Source organism: Somniosus microcephalus, chromosome 5 (genome assembly GCF_052327205.1).
Source record: "Somniosus microcephalus isolate GS21.2 chromosome 5, FLI_Smic_1.0, whole genome shotgun sequence".
NCBI classification, from domain to species: domain Eukaryota; kingdom Metazoa; phylum Chordata; class Chondrichthyes; order Squaliformes; family Somniosidae; genus Somniosus; species Somniosus microcephalus.
The window spans coordinates 9,625,564-9,647,784 of NC_140991.1; the positions used below are offsets into that span (position 1 = coordinate 9,625,564).

General features: G+C 48.9%; 1 protein-coding gene across 3 annotated transcripts in view; it reads left to right on the plus strand.

The window, feature by feature from the left end:
• Positions 1-14,541, plus strand: part of zftraf1 (zinc finger TRAF-type and ring finger containing 1) — a 168,636-nt gene extending 154,095 nt beyond the window's left edge. The window contains exons 4-6 of one of the 3 annotated variants that reach the window (XR_015078323.1): positions 2,163-2,198; positions 8,046-10,787; positions 11,020-14,541. Coding sequence is in view for 2 of the 3 variants with exons in the window: in XM_085987289.1 (XP_085843415.1) it covers positions 2,163-2,198; positions 8,046-8,437 (428 nt within the window). In the remaining variant the exon portion in view is untranslated. Of the gene's footprint in view, positions 1-2,162; positions 2,199-8,045 lie in introns of all 3 variants that reach the window. The other 2 variants (XM_085987289.1, XM_085987290.1) reach the window with 2 other exon arrangements.
• The last annotated feature ends 7,680 nt before the right edge of the window (positions 14,542-22,221 follow it).

Below are 22,221 nucleotides of genomic sequence, written 5' to 3' on the forward strand. Positions count from 1 at the left end.
GGAGAGAATGGGGCCGGGGTCACTAACACAGCACGGGGAGTGGGAGAGAATGGGGCCGGGGTCACTAACACAGCACGGGGAGTGAGGGAGAATGGGGCCGGGGTCACTAACGGAGCACGGGGAGTGGGAGAGAATGGGGCCGGGGTCACTAACACAGCATGGGGAGTGGGAGAGAATGGGGCCGGGGTCACTAAAGGAGCACGGGGAGTGGGAGAGAATGAGGCCGGAGTCACTAAAGGAGCACGGGGAGTGGGAGAGAATGGGGCCGGGGCCACTAACGGAGCACGGGGAGTGGGAGAGAATGGGGCCGGTGCCACTAACGGAGCACGGGGAGTGGGAAAGAATGGGGCCGGGGTCACTAACGGAGCATGGGGAGTGGGAGAGAATGGGGCCGGGGTCACTAACGGAGCACGGGGAGTGGGAGAGAATGGGGCCGGAGTCACTAAAGGAGTACGGGGAGTGGGAGAGAATGGGGCCGGGGTCACTAACGGAGCACGGGGAGTGGGAGAGAATGGGGCCGGGGTCACTAACGGAGCACGGGGAGTGGGAGAGAATGGGGCCGGGGTCACTAACGGAGCACGGGGAGTGGGAGAGAATGGGGCCGGAGCCACTAAAGGAGTACGGGGAGTGGGAGAGAAGTTTGTACAGAAGCACAGAGGAAAGGACGGAAGGGTTTGGAACCACACAGGCCGAGTCAAAGCAGCTGGTCACCTACATCACTGAGCTGCAGCCTTGGAACACCATCGTGCTGCACATCTGCACCACGTCTACAAGGGGAGAAATATCTTTAGGCAAATGTCACGTACAAACACTTAACGCGCATCACACTCTGTGTTACAGGCGTTAACCCATTTCTCTCCATTACAGTGACAGAGACATTTCACCGGAACACGTTCTGGGTTAAAGCACTAATATTGGAAGAGCTCATTTGAAGGCATTCACCTGCTCAAGGTTTTCCTGTCCTCTCCTTTACCCTGCTTTTGATTTTTTCCCCCCTCGCCGAGGCATGGGACGGTGAGGGCAAGTACCCTCACAGGAAGCAAGTGTAAGCAGAGCAGAGAATCAAAATCATCTTCAAATTAAAAGCCTTAATTGCAGTAAAGGCGAGCAAAAAGCAGGCAGTCAGCAAGGTTGCAAGGCGGTTTCACGATCCACTGCGTCATATAATCTGACTGCATTCCTCCTCCTCGTCTACACCCCTTCCTGTTTCACGTTTCATCTGCACACCTGCTGAGCCCCTTGTCCAAGTCATCGACCCAATTGCAAGGCGTTTTGAGGGTAGCTTCGTGAGGCGGAGCCGCTCTGGCTAGGGACTGGGTTAACACTGCTACTCCACTTCTACAACAGCTTAGGCTTTATATGGAATCCCCTCACGGGAAAGCTCAGAGAATGAAATGGGCTCCGAGCGGGAGGTTGAAGAACAGAAGTTAAGGGGTTGTGCGAGGGGAGGATGGGTGAGAGCAATGGAAAAGTCTTTAGTGGGATTTTGAAAGCAGGCAGGGAGAGGGTCAGGCGGAAGGGGTTTTGGGGCAGAGCATCAGACAGCAGGGGCATGGTGGGCTGAAGAGTTTGGGGCATGAGGAGTAGACCAGGAGCGAAAGGTGGGAGCAGGGGACACTGAGCTGAAGGAGATCACCAAGGTAGAGCAGAGCATTTCAAAGATCCATAGCCAGCAAAAGTTAGCAAGGACCAGAGGACCCTCACAGCCGGCCGAAAGAGAGCTCATCCCATCCCATCCTCCGCCCCACCTTTCAACAGACTTGGCCCCTACAGAAGTATTCTCCCTTTAACGTGGCCATCGCAGCCAACCTGCCTTTCAGATCCACCCACCATTGCCCCGGCCTCAGTGTCTACAGAGGAGACTGAGCTTAACGATGTGGACACAGCTGGGAATTGGAGAGGAACGGCCAAATTCCTTGACAGGGTGTATTTAAATAGTGAACAAATACCCATAATCATTTGCGCGTGCAAAGACCAAGAACGTTTGTGTTGGTTAAACCCCCCCCCACCACTCCTCCCTCTCTCCCACTCCCGGCTTGAGCACACAGAGCTAGTGGGTAAAGTTTTAATCCCACGCTGGGGAGCTTATTTACAGTTAAAATCTTCAAAATTAATGCGTTGTTTCCGCTCAAAATGTAATTGGTTGATCTTTACTCACACAGGAACCGATTTCTGCAGTCAAACATGTCACAAAAAAGGTAGGACAGCTACACCCGATTCCTGATGGCAAAAAGAACTGCAGCCCTTCTTACACTATCACCCAGAACTCCCCGGGGTGGCAGGGCAATCGTCTGCCTCTTTCTGTCTTGTTATGACGCACCAAACTGTACCAGTACTGTCAGATCCTGGGGAGGGACTGAGTGTGGGCATCAGGGGGCGCATGTTCGGTGATATCATTTAACAGGCGCCACTAGGGACAGCTGTCTCTCTCTCTCTGTCTCTGTCTCTGTCACTGTCTCTTTCACTCTCACTCTCCCTTTGCGATTACCCTGGGCGGTGGAGTCAGCAACAAAGGCAATTCCCGGTATCGGGAATTCAAATTAAGCGGAAAGGTTAAGGAAGCTTGGCTTGTTTCCTTCAGGAAGGAGGAGGGTTCGAGGTGACCTTAATTGAGGTTTTCACGGTCACGATGGGAATTGACAAGAATTGAAGCAGCAAAATTGCTCGCTCCCCTGTGGTGAAGGATACAAATCGCAGGGGATACAAATCAAATATTCTTAACTACAGAGTAAGAAGGGACAGCTCTTTCACACAAAGCGTAATGGAGTTGTGGAATATGTTCCCAGGGAAGGACAGGGACATTACAGGCAAGCGTATTAGGAGATATGGTTAGCAGGTGGGTTGATTTCTGTAATAGGAGCAGGTTTCATAGAATCTTACAGCACAGAAGGAGGCCGCTCGACCCATCGTGACTGTGCCGGCTCTTTGAATTAATCCCATTCCCCCGCTCTTCCCCCAAACCCCTACAATTTTCTCCCCTTGAAGTATTGATCCAATTCCCCTTAGAAAGTTAATACTGAATCTGCTTCCACCACACTTTCAGGCAGTGCATTCCAGATCATAATAACTCGCTGCGTAAAAAATGTTTCCTCATCTCCCCTCTGGTTCTTTTGCCAATCACCTTAAATCAGTGACCTTCTGCCACTGGATTAGTTTGTCCTTATTTATTCTATCAAACCCCTCATCATTTGAAACACCTCTATTAAATCTTTTCTTAACCTTCTCTGCTCTAAGGAGAACAACCCCAGTTTCTCTCGTCTCTCCACGTAACGGAAGTCCCTCATCAGTGGAATCATTCTCATCATCCCTGCTATCATTCAGCCCATCCTCTCCAAGATTTGTTGGCCTTTTCCTGTTCCTAAACAATCGTGAATACTTATCTCTGTAGCTTTCCTGTAAGCCATTTACTGGCTAAAGAGGAATTTTACTACATACCAGAAATACTGATGCTTTGTTGGCGGAATAAAATTACGTGAATTACAGCAGAAAAGGAGGCCATTCGGCCATCGTACCTGTGCCTAGAGCCAAACCTTTGACTGGCGCGCTCTAACTCTAATCCCCTTACCCCGTGTCCCTTTATACTCTTCCTTTTCAACACTTATCCAATGCCATTTTAAGTGATGGTGATGTCTCTGCCTCAGTAGTCAGGTTACAGTAGTAACATGAACTTGTTATGCTAAACCTTTATAAATCACTAGTTAGGCTTCATTGTGTCCTTGTGGCCTTGGAGAGGGTGCAGAGGAGATTTACTAGAATGGTACCAGGGATGAGGGGCTTCAGTTACGTGGAGAGACTGGGAGAAACTGGGATTGTTCTCCTTAGAGCAGAGAAGGTTAAGGATTTAATAGAGGTGTTCAAAATCGTGAACGGCTTTAGTAGAGTAAATAAAGAAAAACTGTTTCCAGTGACAGGAGGGTCGGTAACCAGAGGACACAGATTTAATGTAATTGCCAAAAGAACCAGAGGGGAGAGGAGATTTTTTTCCTACGCAGCGAGTTGTTGTGCTCCGGAATGCACTGCCTGAAAGGGCGGCGGAAGCAGATTCAGTAGTAACCTTTAAAAGGTAATTGGATAAATAGTTGAAATAGAGAAATGTACAGGGCTTTGGGGAAAGAGCTGGGGAATGGGACTAACTGGATAGTTAGGGACTTCTGTGCTGTATGATCCTGTCTGAAATCAGAGGAACTTCTACGTGACATCATTAAGCAACAAAAATGCCTTCAGTCTCTCAGTTGCCCCATGCGTAAAAATATAACTAGATGTGCAAGACTGATTGTCCTGTCAATGATTTAAAGCTTTCATGGAAAAATAGGCGGCATCGCAGAATTCAATTCCCAGGACAACTGTAAAAAAAAAAATCCTGCGTGCTAAGAATAAAAATGTAATTTGTTCAGTCATCGTGAAGTAGTGGTTCTTCTCATTGGTCGATTGTCACCTGAGAATGAGCAAGCATGAGTTATCAAGGCCTGTGATGTAGAAGTAGGTATTACCCGCTCGGTCTTTGAGGCAATCCTTGATTCCCATTAGGGGTCAGTAAGGAGAGGTTCTTCACCTGCTGTCTCTGAATTAGAAATTCCTCACTGCTTTACAAATACTCTTTCAGTTTAAAACCCTCAGATCTGGAAGACATTTAAAACACGTGGAGGTGCAACTTACACACTAGGATTTCGCACTCGCTAGAATTGCTTCTCATTACTGAGTAGGACATCAGAGGATTAGGGAGCACGCTGGCCAGATTTTAAGTTTGTCCGCTGACGTGTTAAACGCAGGGACGCCGCAGAAAGGGATTGATCTTTTTCCCCACACAGTCGGTCAAATGAATTTGGCCATTTCTGGGTACAAAATGGGTACCAGCAATTGTCAACTTACTCAATGGCCAAAGCAGTCTGTGCCTTTGTTCTCAGTGTAGTCTCAAATAGTGTTTGTTAGAGTATTTGTCAGGGTACGGTAGTGTAGTGGTTATGTCACGGACTAGTAATCCAGAGAACGTGAGTTCAAGTTCCAGCACGCCAGTTTGAATTCAGTTTTAAAAGTCTGCAAATAACTGTGAATTACCATGACTGTGAACTGTTTCCCCCCCCCCCAAAGGCCATGGATGCTGGGGGGTCAATTGAAATTTTCAAGACTGAGATCAATAGATTTTTGTTAAGTAAGGGTATGAAGGGAAATGGAGCAAAGGCGGGTAAATGGGGTTGAGATACAGATCTACCATAATCTAATTGAATGGCCGAACACCATCGAGGGGCTGAATGGCCTCCTCCTGTTCTTATTTCCACTCCCCCTTGTTCCAGCCTGTCCTACGTTGGGTTCCGTGCCCCCTCCAGATCGGGTGGGCGGGCAGGTGATCTGGCCCCAGCTTCCTGCCGATCTGTGACACCGGGTGACTAATTCCTGCCTCCACCCCAGCTCACAGCTGAGATTGGGAACCTACCCCGTGAGGGAGGCATGGAAGCAAACCCGCGCCCTTCCATTTTAGTTCTGACCGGTGTCTGGAGCTCTGTGTCAATGTTGAAGAGAAGGTGGAGATTTTTCATTCGCTGTTGGCACAGGGAGGCAAGTTCAGGGTACTGTGACCCATGAACTGCATTGAACAGGGAATTTTGGGGTATATTTTGTTCCTTCTGTTGCTTTCCTCCTTTTTCTATTTCTCTCGTTCTCAAGGGCGCAGGGGCAAGGTCAAAGGTCTTCCGAAACATTTTACCTTGATTATGGATCAGGCTCACTGGTGATAGCTCAAAGCAGCAAGGGCAGAGATGCAGTAAAGTGGGAAATGGTTACATTAACAGGCTCCCTCAGCTCCTTGTTAGCATCGCTGGTGCTCTAAAATAACAGGGCAAAATAATAAGACAACTCGGGCGGGAGCTGCTATTCTGTGTAGAATTCCATCTTTAGTGACCTTGTCCAGCTTTACTTGCATTCTTCGACACTGCCCCATCGTGTCACTGAGGAGGGAGATGTTTTATATGCCTTCTGAGGCTCCTTCTGCCCAAAACGTAAACCCTTGTAACACGACCTGCAGAATCGCAGCGTAGGTCAGTGTCTTCGGGAGGTGGAATTGGAAGGGGAGAATATTAATAGAAACATAGAAGATAGGAGCAGGAGTAGGCCATTCGGCCCTTCGAGCCTGCTCCGCCATTCAACGAGATCATGGCTGATCATCCAAACCCTAACACCCGGTCCCTACACCGACAGCCATCCCACCCAAGCCCTATCCCCGTAACCCCGTGTATTTAATCCCCCCTAACACTAAGGGTCAATTTTTTTTTTTTATCATGGCCAATCAACCTAACCTGCACATCTTTGGACTGTGGGAGGAAACCGGAGCACCCGGAGGAAACCCACGCAAACACGGGGAGAATGTGCAAACTCCACACAGACAGTCACCCGAGGCCGGATTTGAACCCGGGTCCCTGGCGCTGTGAGGCAACAGTGCTAACTACTATGCCACCGTGCCAGAGAATCGTACAGATGTCTGGTCTGGGACGGGGGCGAAGGTTGGTGTGGGTGGGCGTAGATTGGGATGGCTGTGTGGAGAGTAGGCTGATAGGACCATAGAACGGCCAAACCTTGGGCCAGGATAAACACTATGGGACACAATAGGTATCCAGAAGCTTTGGGATGGGTACAGACGGGAGAGCAAATTGTACAGGGTCTGTCGATAGACTAAATGGCCTTTTCTCATTTTATGCTTCTTACATAATTATGCAATGAGTGTGTTTGTCAGTGTAACAGTAACTAAAAAGAATGATGTTTTGATGCACAAAATAATCTTAGGTTATTTTTTATGATACAGTGCTCCATGTAAAGTCCCCTCGCCCACAGAGGTTCATTCTGGATCTCGGGATGAGCTGCAGCCTCCTGCCACGCCTCCCCTGGTGCTGTTCAGCTGGGCAGCGAGGTGCTCGGCAGGAGAGGCCGCCAGTGCCCTGCCCTCCTGACATTCCCTGTCCTTCTCCTCCACCGTGCACCTCGCAAACCATTTAGTTTCCCCCCCCACCCCACTTTCTTACCTCCTTTTTAAAAGGTGCTGACTCGCCCCCAGGGATCGGCTCCTTGAGAATCTGTACCCCCCACAGCCCTTTCCTAATGTATTTTATATTAGAAGGCACACTGATGTATAGTGATGGACCTCGCCCGTGATTCCCCCCTGCACCGAGCCGCCTGGCTGTGCTGTTACGAGAGGGAGACAGACTGCTGGGAGACTCTTGTGGGCCCCACAGTGTCTGCCCTTCGACCAGCACAGACAGGGGCCTGCGAGCAGTCTGCCTGACCACCCAGTCCGGCCACTGACCAGAATGGATGAGTGCAAGTTCTGTTCACACAGATACAAGTATCATCCTCAATACTGAAACCTTTCTCCACAAAGTGCAGTTTTAGATTAAAAAACAGCTTAAACCCTGAATGAAACATCCCCAAAATCTTCCTGTGTGAATTGGAAATGAGTTGAACCCCCAGCTCCTCTCCCCCACCCCCGTCATTTTCACTGAACCTACACTGTGATTACTACGTGAAAGGCTCAGCACTGCCATCAACAGGAACCTGCTGTTACTGCAGCCGTCCTCACACTTGGCACCATTTCCTTCTGGGGGCAATTTTATTTTCTCCCTGTTACTTTTCTCCTCTTCTTCCCAGTGGTCTCCCAGTGCCACACAACCCCGGTGAAGGCACTCGGGGTCGCCTTTGACCACAGCCACTAAGAGTGGCCCCCCGGAGCCCAGCTCCCTCCGATTATCACCCACTAGGCTGTACTCGACACCACAACTGAGAAATCAGTGAGCGATGAGGATGAGAAGTGGTTAAAAAAATATGCTCCCCCAGCCCTCCTCCATTTTAATTCAGATCCATGTCCACATTAGTAAATGGTTTCCTAATCCCGGTCCTGAATAATTGGATTAGAAGTGTATTCAATCTGGGACAATAAACTGAGTGTTCAGGCAGCCAGTCCAATGGTGACTATGTGGAAATCCCGTAGTGTTTAGCAGAGACGGACGGTGTAAGTGTTTAAATTCTGTAATTTGTTTCTTCTTTCTCTGCCTCTTTTGCAGAAGTACAGTTCAGACCCTACCGCACAGACGACTTCATCACCAGGCTGTACTATGAGACGCCGCGGTTCACGGTGCTCAACCAGACATGGGTCCTGAAGGCTCGAGTCAACGACTCCGAGCGCAACCCCAACCTGTCCTGCAAGCGCACCCTGTCATTCCAGCTCATCCTGAAGAGCAAGGTCAGCTCGCCGATGGAGTGCTCCTTCCTCCTCCTCAAGGGCCCCTACGACGACGTCAAAATTAACCCCGTCATCTACCACTTCGCCTTCACCAACGAGAACAATGAAACAGACTACATGCCGCTGCCTATCATAGACTCCATCGAATGCAACAAACTGCTAGCGGCCAAAAACATTAACCTGAGGCTCTTTATATTTCAGATACAGAAGTAGGGGGGGGGGGGTTGGGCGGGGAGGGTGGGGGGGAAGAGATTGTGGGTGGAAGGGAGAGACGTCAGAACGGAGTGAGCACCACTGAACCATAGTACCTCGAATAAGCCAGCCGACACCAGTCAATAGTTTAAAAAAGCAAGCAGAAGAATTCTTCGGATAAAGGAAAAAAAATACAAGAAACAAACAAAATATCTACTAACCGCATGTGGTCGTAACTACCCGGGACTGTTACAATTGCTCGGTTTTGTTCAGAAGCCTCTCGTATAACGGTTGTAACGGGGTTGGGGGGTGGGGGGTGGGGGGGGAGAGAGAAATAAGAAAAGTGTCTGAATTTAGTAGCTGCTATTAGAACCATTTAAGCAGTGACGAGTGGTCAGTATCTGCCTGTGTATTGAGCCCGCAGTCCGCCAGCAAGCTCTGCTCGTCCGTAGATGCTGAACTAGCTTCCCTTTGTCACACCCGCTCTTTCATTCCTTACGCTCGCCCTTTATTTTTTTTTCTCTGTCAGATTGGCTATTTGTTTTCTGAATATCCTCAGCTTACCAGCCGCCGAGAATAAGTTATTTAACGAGGTAGTTGGAACTTCTCTTAACCCCCCGCCCCCATAACAAATCGCTGGTCCAAATTTCTACTCCATTGGTGTGCGCCACCGCACCGCCTGGCCCTCCAGGGTTATGCTCTCGCCTCTCTAGGGCAGGGTTGGCGGGAGAGGCTGGCGAATACTAATCACCCAGCAGCTCATCTAGTTGTGTGCGCTCAGTTCAGTTCAGGGCAATATTTTGGAGAAAGGGAGAATCGACGCTGCCCTGAGACTTTGGGGACGGGCCACTCCGCTTCGCAAAGGGTGAGGAGGGCGGGTTCGTTCTCAGCGCTGGACCATTGGGAAGAGCAGGAGGCAGGGGGCTGCACGGTAATCCTGAGAGTATAGACTCGCAACCTAACGCCCAGCTAACCGCCCTTCACCTTTTGCAGTCACACATTCTTGCACTGAGGTCAGAGGCCACGGTTAACTCCCCCCTTGGGTTCTCTGTTTCAGTTTTTTGTTTTAAATTTGCTGGTAAATGTAAAAGAATTAAAACTTAAATGAATGTCGAGGGGTGCGAGAGTGAAAATAAATTATATAAACGAAAACTGAGAGGTAAGGGGGAAGCAGGGAGAACGCAGTAACGAGGACCCCACAGTAGCATTTGTACGTTTCTTAACCGTGACCCTATTATTTTTTACTCTTTTCTCATTTTAATGTATTTAACATAACATTCAGCTCGTGTAGCTAACTGGAGAGGAGGCCAGGGACCTCACCGCACATGAGACTGACAGAAGCTGCAGGAGGCGTGATTCCTCACAACCCTCTGAGCTCAAAGATCAGTCGAAGCTGAGTAGGAATGATTTTTAAATCTGTGAATTTATCGGGGTGAATAATTGAGGAGGGGGAAAAATTGAAAACAAGAACCCTTCAGTGGCACTGAATGACCTGGCCCAGCCCAGTACATTGTTTTGCAAACCAATAGATCGCCCCTGGGAGACCGGCAGTGCACAGGGATCACTGCACCACACCGTCCTCGGTTCCACTGCTCCAGATACTGCACCCGCTCAGATTAAATCTGTCACAGTCGGCAGTAGCCGGATCGCACGCACAGTAACAGATGGGTGCTTAAGTCAATTCAATTCGGTACCATTTAAATGGCCAAACAGTCCTTACCCTGCTGAATAAATAGCAACTCCATAGAGTTACACAGCTAATAAACCTTACCCTGAATAAACAGCGACTCTGTACAGTTACAGAGAGTAACCCTTACTCTGAATTAACAGCAACTCTATACAGTTACACAGCAAATAACCCTTACCCTGAATAAACAGCGACTCTGTACAGTTAGAGAGTAACCCTTACTCTGAATAAAGTGACTCTGCAGTTACAGTGAGTACCCTTACCCTGAATAAACAGCAACTCTGTACAGTTACACAGTGAGTAACCCTTACCCTGAATAAACAGCGACTCTGTACAGTTACAGAGAGTAACCCTTACTCTGAATAAACAGCGACTCTGTACAGTTACAGAGAGTAACCCTTACCCTGAATAAACAGCAACTCTGTACAGTTACACAGTGAGTAACCCTTACTCTGAATAAAGTGACTCTGCAGTTAGTGAGTACCCTTACCCTGAATAAACAGCAACTCTATACAGTTACACAGCAAATAACCCTTACCCTGAATAAACAGCGACTCTGTACAGTTACAGAGAGTAACCCTTACTCTGAATAAAGTGACTCTGCAGTTACACAGTGAGTAACCCTTACCCTGAATAAACAGCAACTCTGTACAGTTACAGAGAGTAACCCTTACCCTGAATAAAGTGACTCTGCAGTTACACCGTGAGTAACCCTTACCCTGAATAACCAGCAACTCTGTACAGTTACACCGTGAGTAACCCTTACCCTGAATAAGCAGTGACTCCATACAGTTACACCGTGAGTAACCCTTACCCTGAATAAACAGCAACTCTGTTCAGTTACACCGTGAGTAATTCTTACCCTGAATAAACAGCAACTCTACAGTTACAGAGAGTAACCCTTACCCTGAATAAGCAGTGACTCTGTACAGTTACACCGTGAGTAATCCTTACCCTGAACTCTGTACAGTTACACAGCAAATAGCCCTTACCCTGAATAAACAGCGACTCTGTACAGTTACAGAGAGTAACCCTTACTCTGAATAAAGTGACTCTGCAGTTACACCGTGAGTAATCCTTACCCTGAATAAACAGCAACTCTGTACAGTTACACCGTGAGTAACCCTTACCCTGAATAAGCAGTGACTCTGTACAGTTACACAGCGAATAGCCCTTACCCTGAATAAACAGCGACTCTGTACAGTTACAGAGAGTAACCCTTACTCTGAATAAAGTGACTCTGCAGTTACACAGTGAGTAACCCTTACCCTGAATAAACAGCAACTCTGTACAGTTACACCGTGAGTAACCCTTACCCTGAATAAGCAGCGACTCTGTACAGTTACACCGTGAGTAATCCTTACCCTGAATTACATAGAATCTACAGCACAGAAAAAGGCCATTTGGCCCATCAGGTCTGTGCCGGTGTTTATGCTCCACACGAGCCTCCTCCCCCTTACTGCATCTCACCCTATCACCATAATCCTCTATTCCCTTTCTCCCTCATGTGTTTATCCAGCTTCCCCTTAAATGCATCGATACTATTCGCCTCAACCACTCCCTGTGATAGCGAGTTCCACATTCTCACCACTCTCTGGATAAAGAGGTTTCTCCTAAATTCCTCAATGAATTTATTAGTGACTATCTTACATTTATGGCTCCTAGTTCTGGTCTCCTCCACAACTGGAAACATCTTCTCTGCATCAACCCTATCGAATCCCTTCATAATTTTAAAGGCCTCTATCAGGTCACCCCTCGGCCTTCTCTGTTCTAGAGAAAAGAACTCCAGCCGGTTCAGTCTTTCCTGATAGTTATAACCTCTCAGTCCTTGTAAATCTTTTTTGTACCTTCCCCAGTGCCTCTATAACCATCAACTGTTATATAAACAATTGAATAAACAGCGACTCCTTACAGTTACATGGCGAATAACCCTTACCCTGAATAAACAGTGACTCCTTACAGTTACACGGTGAGAACCCCTCGCCCTGCTGAATTAACAGGACCTCCGTATGATTAACGCAACTCCTGTTGTGACTCGCACTTTAACCCTCCCACATCCTGCTGATTAAACTGGAACTGTATACAGTCGCACAACTATTGGGTTTAACTGGCCAATTTAACCCTTATCCTGCTGAATGAACTGGAACTCCGAACGGTTAGCGAAACAAATGCGACTGAGGCTTTTGGGGTTTTGACTGGTACCAAAACGATATTGTCGGTTCTTACCATTTATTTTCTGTACCCACTTGTACTGTATAGTTCAAATACCATAAAATCTAGATTATAATTCGCACTGGTGTATAACTCACTCGGCCTTGTGCACTGGATTTTCTGGTTGTTTGGTCAGGCAGCCCCTTGGTTTTTTTATTTGCTAGTTTTAGGGTCATTTTGTGTATTTGAACTGACACACTTGCTGCCTGTCTGCCGTTGCAGTGCGGCACTGGTGAGCCGCTTTACTTCCAGCCCATGTTCACCGCCACTCACCATTCCCACAGACCCCCCAACTATTACACAAAACTCGGTAAGGTACTCAGTTCCCCGACCATGTAACTCAGCCCGCGAGTTACTGGAGGGTGAGGCGGAGGGAGGCTCCATCACAGGGTGGGGCACTCCTCCAATTAAATGCTGAGTTTGGGCAGATTGCGATTCCAAGAACAACACAATGCACCAATCTTCCACCGCCATGAACAAGATTAAATAAGAGACACGCCCCTTGTGCTGTCTGAGTGAAATACCTATCTGTCACCAGTGAAGGATAAGTTTATGAGCTGAGGTTGACCCCACTCTATACAGTGATGGTGGTCGACTATCGGTGGGAACAGACCATACATCCCCCCGCAAGCCCCCTCTGCCCAGAGCCTGTGCATCATTAGGACCCCACTACCAAACATTTTGTTTGTTGTTTCCCTATCTTCACATTCTTCCCCTTGGAGAATAGTGTGAGGCAGTGAAGCGATTCGCAGGCTGGTTAATATTCCGACAGGCCGCGATGTCAATGCTCTTTCCATGGCGGTGACCATCTTTCTCCCAGCCGATAGGGGGGTTAGTCCTATACAGAGGGAGGGTTTCTGGGTTCCCACAACCCCCATATGATGGGGGGAGCAGAGTCACCCACACCCACCAGCCGCGAGGATTCCACTGAACATCAACTCCGTATTCGGAGCTGGAGCTGGAGCCAGTCTCTGCGACTGTCCGGAGCGGGGTTCAAACCCTGCTCCCTCTGACCCAGAGGCGGCAATGCTCCCACTGAGCCCCAGGCTGACGCCACTCCCATCTGTTGCTCATCTAGTTTAAAGAACACTACAATCCTTTCCTACTTGTGGGGGGTGCAGTTGTAGGAAAGGAAAGTCAGGCTATTAATATCTCTATAACCCTCAACCGAAAGCGATCCAATGGCGGAACGGCTTTACAGCGAAGTTCCAGATATAACAAATACTTATTTATTAATATGTTGTAAATTATTTTATTATCTTTACCGAGGGCCTTGCACCTGAGAGACAGCCAGCCTGCACCCAATGCCCTGACAACACTGTCCCTGACCTGGCTGTTTGTCGGTGTGAGAGACACTATCAGGAGCGTAACGCACCCATTGTTACCCCCGCTTCCTCCTTGCCCACTCCCCTCTGGGGAACTGCTCTCCGCCTCCCCGTCAATCGCCATTCTCAGAGGAAAGGCTAACTCGTCGATAAATGGAAACCCTTCTACAGGGCGGAACTGCTTCCGGTACCGCGCCATCCTGCTAACCCCCAACTGCTGTGGAATAGAGCAGCGTTTATGCATCCCTGTAACAACCTGCCCATGGTGGGCCCCGCACCGCGGTGCTCACCCTGACACCAGTGAGTGCTGAGCTCCTATCGCAGCCTAGGCAGCTGGCGGGAGTCTCCAAAGCCACGTAGCAGTGTAGATCGCCAGTTGTGACGTCTGTTTCTCCCGGACATCCGTTTAACCCCCTCCACCCCCCCCCAAACTTCCCTGGAAGAACGTGAGATATCTCCTGGGTATGTCCAGAGTCCAGTCCTTACACTGGCTCAATGCCCAGTGCCCCGCTCAGAGTCAGATCCGAGTTCGGGCCTGACACCCCTACCCAAACACCCCAGTAGCAACATCAAATTACGGCCTCTTCCCCGGCTCTCCGGGGGGTGGGGGGGACAGAGGCCCCCACGTTGCAGAATCAGTAGCTCCAAGGGTTTACAGAAACGTTAACAGACCATGTGGAAGAGGGGGTGAGTGTGTAAGTGTGCCAGTTTATAGTGTGCATGTAACATGAGCTGCCCACGCGAGGTGGCTCTTACCCACCAGGTCTGAGTGAATTGTCGGCTTTTAATCTGTGTGCAGTGTAAGTTCTGGGGCAGTGACTTGTTTTATTTTTGGATTTCTTTTCCCTAATTAAAAAAACATGAGACTGGTCACAAGTGATCAGTTCCTGAATATTGTGAAAGCTGTGTCTTGTCTGTTAGCATTTTTAGGGGTTTACATCAAAAACGCTTTCAGGTGCTTAAAGCATCCCCCAGCTGAAGTCTCACCTACCTAGCCTTAAAAGAGTATTAGCATATCACACAAGAACAGCAAACTGAACACTGCTTTCCTCCAACAGGTTTTACCAAGTATCATAGAATCATACAACACAGGAGATTTGGCACATCGTGCCTGTGCCGGCATTTTGAAAGAGCTTTCCAATTAGTCCCACTCCCCTGCTCTTTCCTCAGAGCCCTGCAAAAACGTCCTCGTCAGCCCGTCAACCGAGCCAAGGCTTTATCCTTTAGTTAGACAACTAAGATCACCTCACTTCGAAAGAGGCATCTTTTCCAAAGAGTATCTTTGAATTTCTTTCCTTTTTCTCTAAAGAAAGCCTCCATAAACCTTCTGGAAAAAGAGCACAGGGCCAAGCAAAAAGACCTCGTCCCCATTGTTGGGATTGGGGTTGGAGTATAGAGTAAGGAAGTCTTGCTCCAATTATACAGGGCTTTGGTGAGACCACACCTGGAGTACTGTGCACAGTTTTGGTCTCCTTATCTAAGGAAGGATATACTTGCCTTGGAGGCGGTGCAACAAAGGTTCACTAGATTGATTCCTGGGATGAGAGGGCTGTCCTATGATGAGAGATTGTGTAGAATGGGCCGATACTCCCTGGAGTTTAGAAGAATGAGAGGTGATTTCATTGAAACATACAAGATTCTGAGGGGGATTGACAGGGTAGATGCTGAGAGGTTGTTTCCCCTGGCTGGAGTGTCTAGAACTAGAGGGTATAGTCTCAGGATAAGGGGTCGGCCATTTAAGACAGGTGAGGAATTTCTTCACTCAGAGGGTTGTGAATCTTTGGAATTCTCTGCCCGAAAGGGCTGTGGATGCTGAATTGTTGAGTATATTCAAGGCTGAGATCGATTTTTGGACTCTAGGGGAAATCAAGGGATATGGAGATCGGGGAGGAAACGAGTTGAGTTCGAAGATCAGCCATGATCCTATTGAATGGCGGAGCAGACTCGAGCGGCTGTAAGGCCTACTCCTGCTCCTAATTCTTATGTAAAGAGGATGAGCGACGGAAAGATCAGAGAGAAGCTTAAGCACTACACTCTGGAGAGATGTTTTACAGGGGACCTTAGTGAGACGGTATAGATAAGGTGGACTAGGAAATTACCCTTTGAGTCAGGGCAGGACGACATTAAATTAATGAAACAACAAACTGCAGGGCAACCACAACAACTTGCATTTATATAGCGCCTTTAACGTGGTAAGTCTCAAGGCGCTTCACAGGAGCGATTATCAAATAAGATTTGACACCGAGCCACATGAGATATTAGGACAGGAGGCCAAAAGCTGAGTCGAAGAGGTAGGTTTTAAGGAGCGTCTTAAAGAAGTAAAGAGAGGCGGAGAGGCTTAAGGAGGGAATTCCAGAGCTCAGGGCTTTGGCAGCTGAAGGCACGGCCGGCAATGGTAGGACAATGAAAATTGTGGATGCGCAAGAGGCCAGAATTGGAGGAGCGCAGAGATTTTGGAGGGTTGTAGAGCTGGAGGAGATTCCTGAGAAAGGGAGGGGCGAGACCATGGAGGGATTTGAACAGAAGGATGAGAATTTTAAATTGGAGATGTTACGGGATTGGGAGCCAGTGTAGGTCAGTGAGCACAGGGGTGATGAGTGAACGGGACTTGGTGCGAGTTAGGATGAGGGCAGCAGAGTTTTGAATGAGCTGAAGTTTGAATAGTCAATGCAATCCACCAGGTAAGGTTGTAAAGTCAATACATGAGGGGCATCCAAAATCCAGTTGGATGGGTGAATTGGAGTACCGGAGGGTTCAATGTTGGAATGACCTTCTCTTGTCCTTGAGTTTGTTCCTGTATTTTGACATGGGTAAGGGGGCAGGGGATGGTTCCACTGATATCATTGCTGTGATATCACCATCCTTCCTTGCAGTCATTCTGGCTCTGAACGTTCTTATGCAATGGTTAGTGTTGCACCCAACTCTGCTGCAGTCTCAATTCTCATGGCATGACCAGCCATTGACCCTCTTATCCTGACCGTCTTAAGAATGTTCCCCTCCACATTCTCACATATCCCCAGCCCATATATTTCTACACTTCCGCCCCACACTTCTGCACTCAACCACCAACTGTTTATTCCAGTGACCTTTTCACATGCTCATCTTCTCACTCTGAACCATCACCCACCATGTGCAGGCTCAGTATTCAATCTGACCACAGCACTGTGTCTGACTTCAAACCGGTACGCCAAAGAAGTCTAGTTCCTCAAGGTCTGTCAATCTCCAGTCGTTGACACCAATGAGAAGTCACCTTTCCCTCCCCACTCCTCTTCGTCCCATCCCCAGTCCTTCCCACCCCTCTCCTTCCCTCCCCAATCCTCTCCTTCCCTCAACCCCCCTTCACTTTGCTACCCTCCCCATCCCTCTCTTTGCCTTCCGTCGCCTTCCCTCCACTCCCCTCTCCTCACCTGCCGCCCCTGCTTTTCAGTAACCTGCCCGTTCCAATTGTCTTTTAGCTGCTCCATCGCATCCTTAACAACCTCAAGTGCATGGACTGTGGCATCATGGGTACAACCAAACAAAGTCCTGTTGCAAACTGGCCACTCGTAGACATCACCTCACCAGGCTTGACCTAGTTGGTAGCAGGGCATGGCTTCTTCCCCACTAGAACCTAAACCGAGTGACCGTTTGTCAGCAGCTTGGCTTTATGATAAACTTTGCTTCAACACTCACTCCCGTTCCGCCCATGCGTCTTGTTGACTGCTGTACAGCTCCTGCCAGCCAATACACTTCTTCAGCTCTCATGTCCTGCCAGCTGCCCAAATCTACCTCTCGTAGTCTCCATCCTCCACTTTCTGGTCACAGCTCCAGCCCATTTTCTCTCTGCATTGAAGCACTCCCCCCTCCTTCCCTGCAGACTTTACCAGAAGGTGGAGGATGGAGGTGAGAGGTAGACTGGAGTACAGTGCACCGTCCTGGTCTCCATATTATAAACAAGGATATAGAGGCACTGGAGAAGATGCAAAAAATGGTTCACAAGAATGATACCAAAACTGAGAGGATATACTTAGGAGGAAAGGCTGATCAGGCTGGGGCATGACCTGATAGAGGTCTTTAAGATTATGAAGGGGTTTGATAAGGTAGATGTAGAGAAGATTTTCCACTTGCAGGTGAGTCCAGAACTAGGGGCCATAAGAGTCACTAATAAATCTAAAAAGGAATTCAGGAGAATAGCATGAATGCATTTAAAGGGAAGCTAGATAGGCACATGAGGGAGAAAGGAATAGAAGGTTATGCTGATAGAGTGAAACGAAGGGGTGGGAGGAGGCTCATGTTGAGCATAAACACCGGCACGGACCTGTTGGGCCGAATGGCCTATTTCTGTGCTGTAAATTCTATGTAATTTAATGAATTGTGTTTTCTCCCATCATTGACTCTGCCTCTGCACAATTCCAATTTTAACCAGCACCCTGTTAAACCAACAGTGATGCCACTCCAAGTTATCTTCACCGTGCAAAATACTGATGATGCTGTAATAAAAACGATGCTGGAAACAGAAACACTCAGCATCTGTGGAGAGAGAGAGAGAGAGACACCCAATCACAGACCTCCTTTTCATTATTCTCCCTGGCTCGGTGCCTGCTTATAAACTGTTCCTCGTTAAACCGAGGTCCCATCTGCCCTCTCAAGTGGACGTAAAAGATCCCCTGGCACTATTCTGAAGAGCAGGGAAGTTACCCCCGGTGTCCTGGCCAATATTTATCTCTCAACCAACATCACAAAAACAGATTATCTGGTCATTATCTCATTGCTGTTTGTGGGAGCTTGCTGTGCGCAAATTGGCTGCTGCATTTTCTACATTACAACAGTAATTACACTTCAAAAGTACTTCATTGGCTGTAAAGCGCTTTGGGACATCCTGAGGATCTGAAAGGCGCTATATACTGTAAATGCAAGTTATTTCTGATGAACGGTCATCGACCTGGAACCTGCGTTTCTCCACAGATGTTGCCGGACCTGCTGTTTCTGATTTATTTCTTAACAACGTACTGACTTTATACGTGTTTTAAAATGTGCAATTCACTGGGAGAGGCGACGGATGCATCTACACTACTGGACCCTTCCCCCTCCCTCTCGCCCCAATCCTCCGCCATGTGAAAACTCTATGCTCCCTGTGAAACGTCACATTGTAGAGGAGTTTAAAAGTAATCTTTGCTCTCAACATGTGATGTGCATACTTGGAGAATGGCCGTGTATGCAGCCACTGGGTTTGTACTCTTTAACTGAGGGTGTGTTACTGAGTGATCGGCGGGGTCTCACCGTGACCCCTCAGCCGCTGCAGAAAGGGGGGCTGTAAAGTCTGAACCCTCCTGTCTTCACCAGATTAACATGGAGCTGTGGTTTATATAGCATTAAACCTCCTTAAATACATTGATGCTCTCTGCTTCAACCAGCAGCATCACATTCATCACTCTGTGTGTAAAGAAATACCTCTTAAATTCTTCATTTGATCTGTCAGTGACTATCTTATATTGATGGCCCCTTCTGGACTGACCCACATGTAGAAACAGTTTCTCCACATTCACCCTATCGAACCCCTTCATTTTTAAATACCTCCATTTGTACAACTGTGCACTGGGAAATGGTGATTTAGGGAAATAAATTGCAATCATCACACCAAATGTGCAAAGCTCTACCATTCAAACACACCAGGCCAGCCTGGTGTGCCCACAGCCCAGGAGCACCTCACCATGGGATTGATTGTAGAGAACTGACGACCCCTCTAGTGGAGCGGTGCATTTCCCCACTCTGGAGACTTGAGCCCCTAATCTAGGTCGACACTCCCAGTGTAGTACTGAGGGAGTGCTGCATTGTCGGCGCTGCCGTCTTTCAGATGAGACATTATACAGAAGCCCTGTCTGCCCTCAAGCAGACGTAAAAGATTCCGCAGCCACTATTCGAAGAGCAGCAGGTTCTCCCCGGTGTCCTGGCCGATATTTACCCCTCAACCATCACCAATAAGAGATTAATTGCTCTTTGTGAAACCTCACTGAGGAAAAAGTTGCCTTTAACAGCCAGTTAACAGCAGTCACTGTCCTTCAAAAATAGAATTGATCGTATGTGAAGAACCTCGGGATGTTCCTGAGAAATATAGTCCTACATAAACACCAATCGTCTAACAGCTGCTACCAGGGTGACATAAGGTGCATTTATCTGCACCCATCCCAAATAAATCATTTCTCTGCTAAATATGTTTCGTATAAATCCGGTGTGTGTTTGATTAAAGATGCAGCTCCGAACATCCAATCGGTGAAATTCTCCCACCAATATTTAACATGCCTGTACCATTCACCAGCACGCTAATTTTACTCAGGCATTAACTTATTTACAATAATATACGTGTGAAGATAACACATGAGAATGGAACACACGTGAATTAAACTTGTGAACTTCACTGTGGGTGATTTACCATCAAACTTCAGGGACTGGGTCAGAGGAAGTTTGATGTTGGTTAATGCGATCTCACCGTCCAATGGCGATGAGAATTTGTCATTCAAGAATTAAGCTGCATTCTGACCTAAAGTTCTATTATTTACCTTATTCAAATCTTAAATTCAAAATATTGAGAAGAATCAAAAGGGGAATAAAACTGTTGAAACTTTTCAGCTGATGGGGACCACACATTGTGATTCATCCTTTTGAAGGTCATTTTAAGTCAACCCTCCATGTGAAGAAAGTCGAATTTCTGCAGCACCTTTCACAACCTCAGGCCAATTAAGCAATGTAACTACTGTTATAATGTGGGCAAAGCAGCAGCCATTTTTTGCACAGCAACCTCTCAAACAGCATCTGTTTCAGAGATGGTGGAGGGATAAAAGTTGACTAGGACAAACTACTCTTCGAAATAGTGCCATAGGATCTTTCACATCCACCTGAGAGGGCAGATGGGGTTTAACGTCTCATCCAAAAGACGGCACCTCTGACAGTGCGGCACTCAGTGCCGCCCCTCCGACAGTGCGGCACTCAGTGCCGCCCCTCCGACAGTGCGGCACTCAGTGCCGCCCCTCCGACAGTGCGGCACTCAGTGCCGCCCCTCCGACAGTGCGGCACTCAGTGCCGCCCCTCCGACAGTGCGGCACTCAGTGCCGCCCCTCCGACAGTGCGGCACTCAGTGCCGCACTGGGCAATAGAGTGGGATTAGACTGGGTGGGATATTAAAGGGTATGAGGAGTGAGGGGGGAAAGTGGGATTAGACTGGGTGGGATATTAAAGGGTATGGGGAGAGGGAGAGTGGGATTAGACCTCTATGTGCTGGAACATCCAATGACCACACCTCCTTCAATATTAACCATGAAAAACTGATGTTCTGAAGTCAAAAACAAACCAGGCGAGAAGCTGCAAAATATTTATTAAGGAAAATTAAGTAGCATTTAATAAATCCTGAGGGCAGAAACCAGACTGACCGAGGGAGCTTGAAGATCTCAGAGAATCTGCCCCAGGCTGGTGGAGAAATCCGCTTCATTCTCCTCCCTACGCAGCAGCTGGGTATCCGTCAGTGACTGGTTGCAGGCTCGGTGCCAACTGTGAATAATACTTTAATTCCCATTTTCTCTCTCCTCTCCTGAAGGCACTCGCTGGCTAGAGTTGCATAGACCTCTGCACCCAGTTACTGCTCTTCACCTTCAGCCAGTCAACCAGCTATTCAACTGTGGGGGCCGCCAATCAAATTAAATGCACTTTCCAGCCGGAGTCGGCAGCTTAAATAAATATATATTTCTGACACCCTCCCCCCCACAATTGTAAGGGCACTGAGGCCAATCGGAGGGCCCCTGCATGCCAAACGGAGATCAGTTACTCCTGCCGGTTTGGCTCAGCACCATAAGGTGCAGTTAGCCACTGGGAGAGGGGGGTGGGGGAGTTGCGAGCCCAGCTCCACGACCAGACCAGCCCGGACCCAGCTCCACGACCAGACCAGCCCGGGCCCAGCTCCATGACCAGCCCGGGCCTAGCCCAGCTACATGACCAGACCAGCCCAGGCCCAGCTCCATGACCAGACCAACCCAGGCCCAGCTCCATGACCAGACCAGACCAGCCCAGCTCCATGACCAGCCCGGGCCCAGCTACATGACCAGACCAGCCCAGCTCCATGACCAGACCAGCCCAGCTCCATGACCAGACCAGCCCGGGCCCAGCTCCATGACCAGCCCAGGCCCAGCTCCATGACCAGACCAGCTCCATGACCAGACCAGCCCAGCTCCATGACCAGACCAGCCCGGGCCCAGCTCCATGACCAACCAGCCCAGCCCAGTCCAGCTCCATGACCCGACCAGACCAGCCCAGCTCAGCTCCATGACCAGACCAGCCCGGGCCCAGCTCCACGACCAGACCAGCCTGGCCCCAGCTCCATGACCAGTCCAGCCCGGGCCCAGCTCCACGACCAGACCAGCCCAGCCCAGCCCAGCTCCATGACCAGACCAGCCCAGGCCCAGCTCCATGACCAGACCAGACCAGCTCCACGACCAGACCAACCCGGGCCCAGCTCCACGACCAGACCAGTCCGGGCCCAGCTCCACGACCAGACCAGCCCGGGCCCAGCTCCATGACCAGACCAGCCTGGGCCCAGCTCCATGACCAGACCAGCC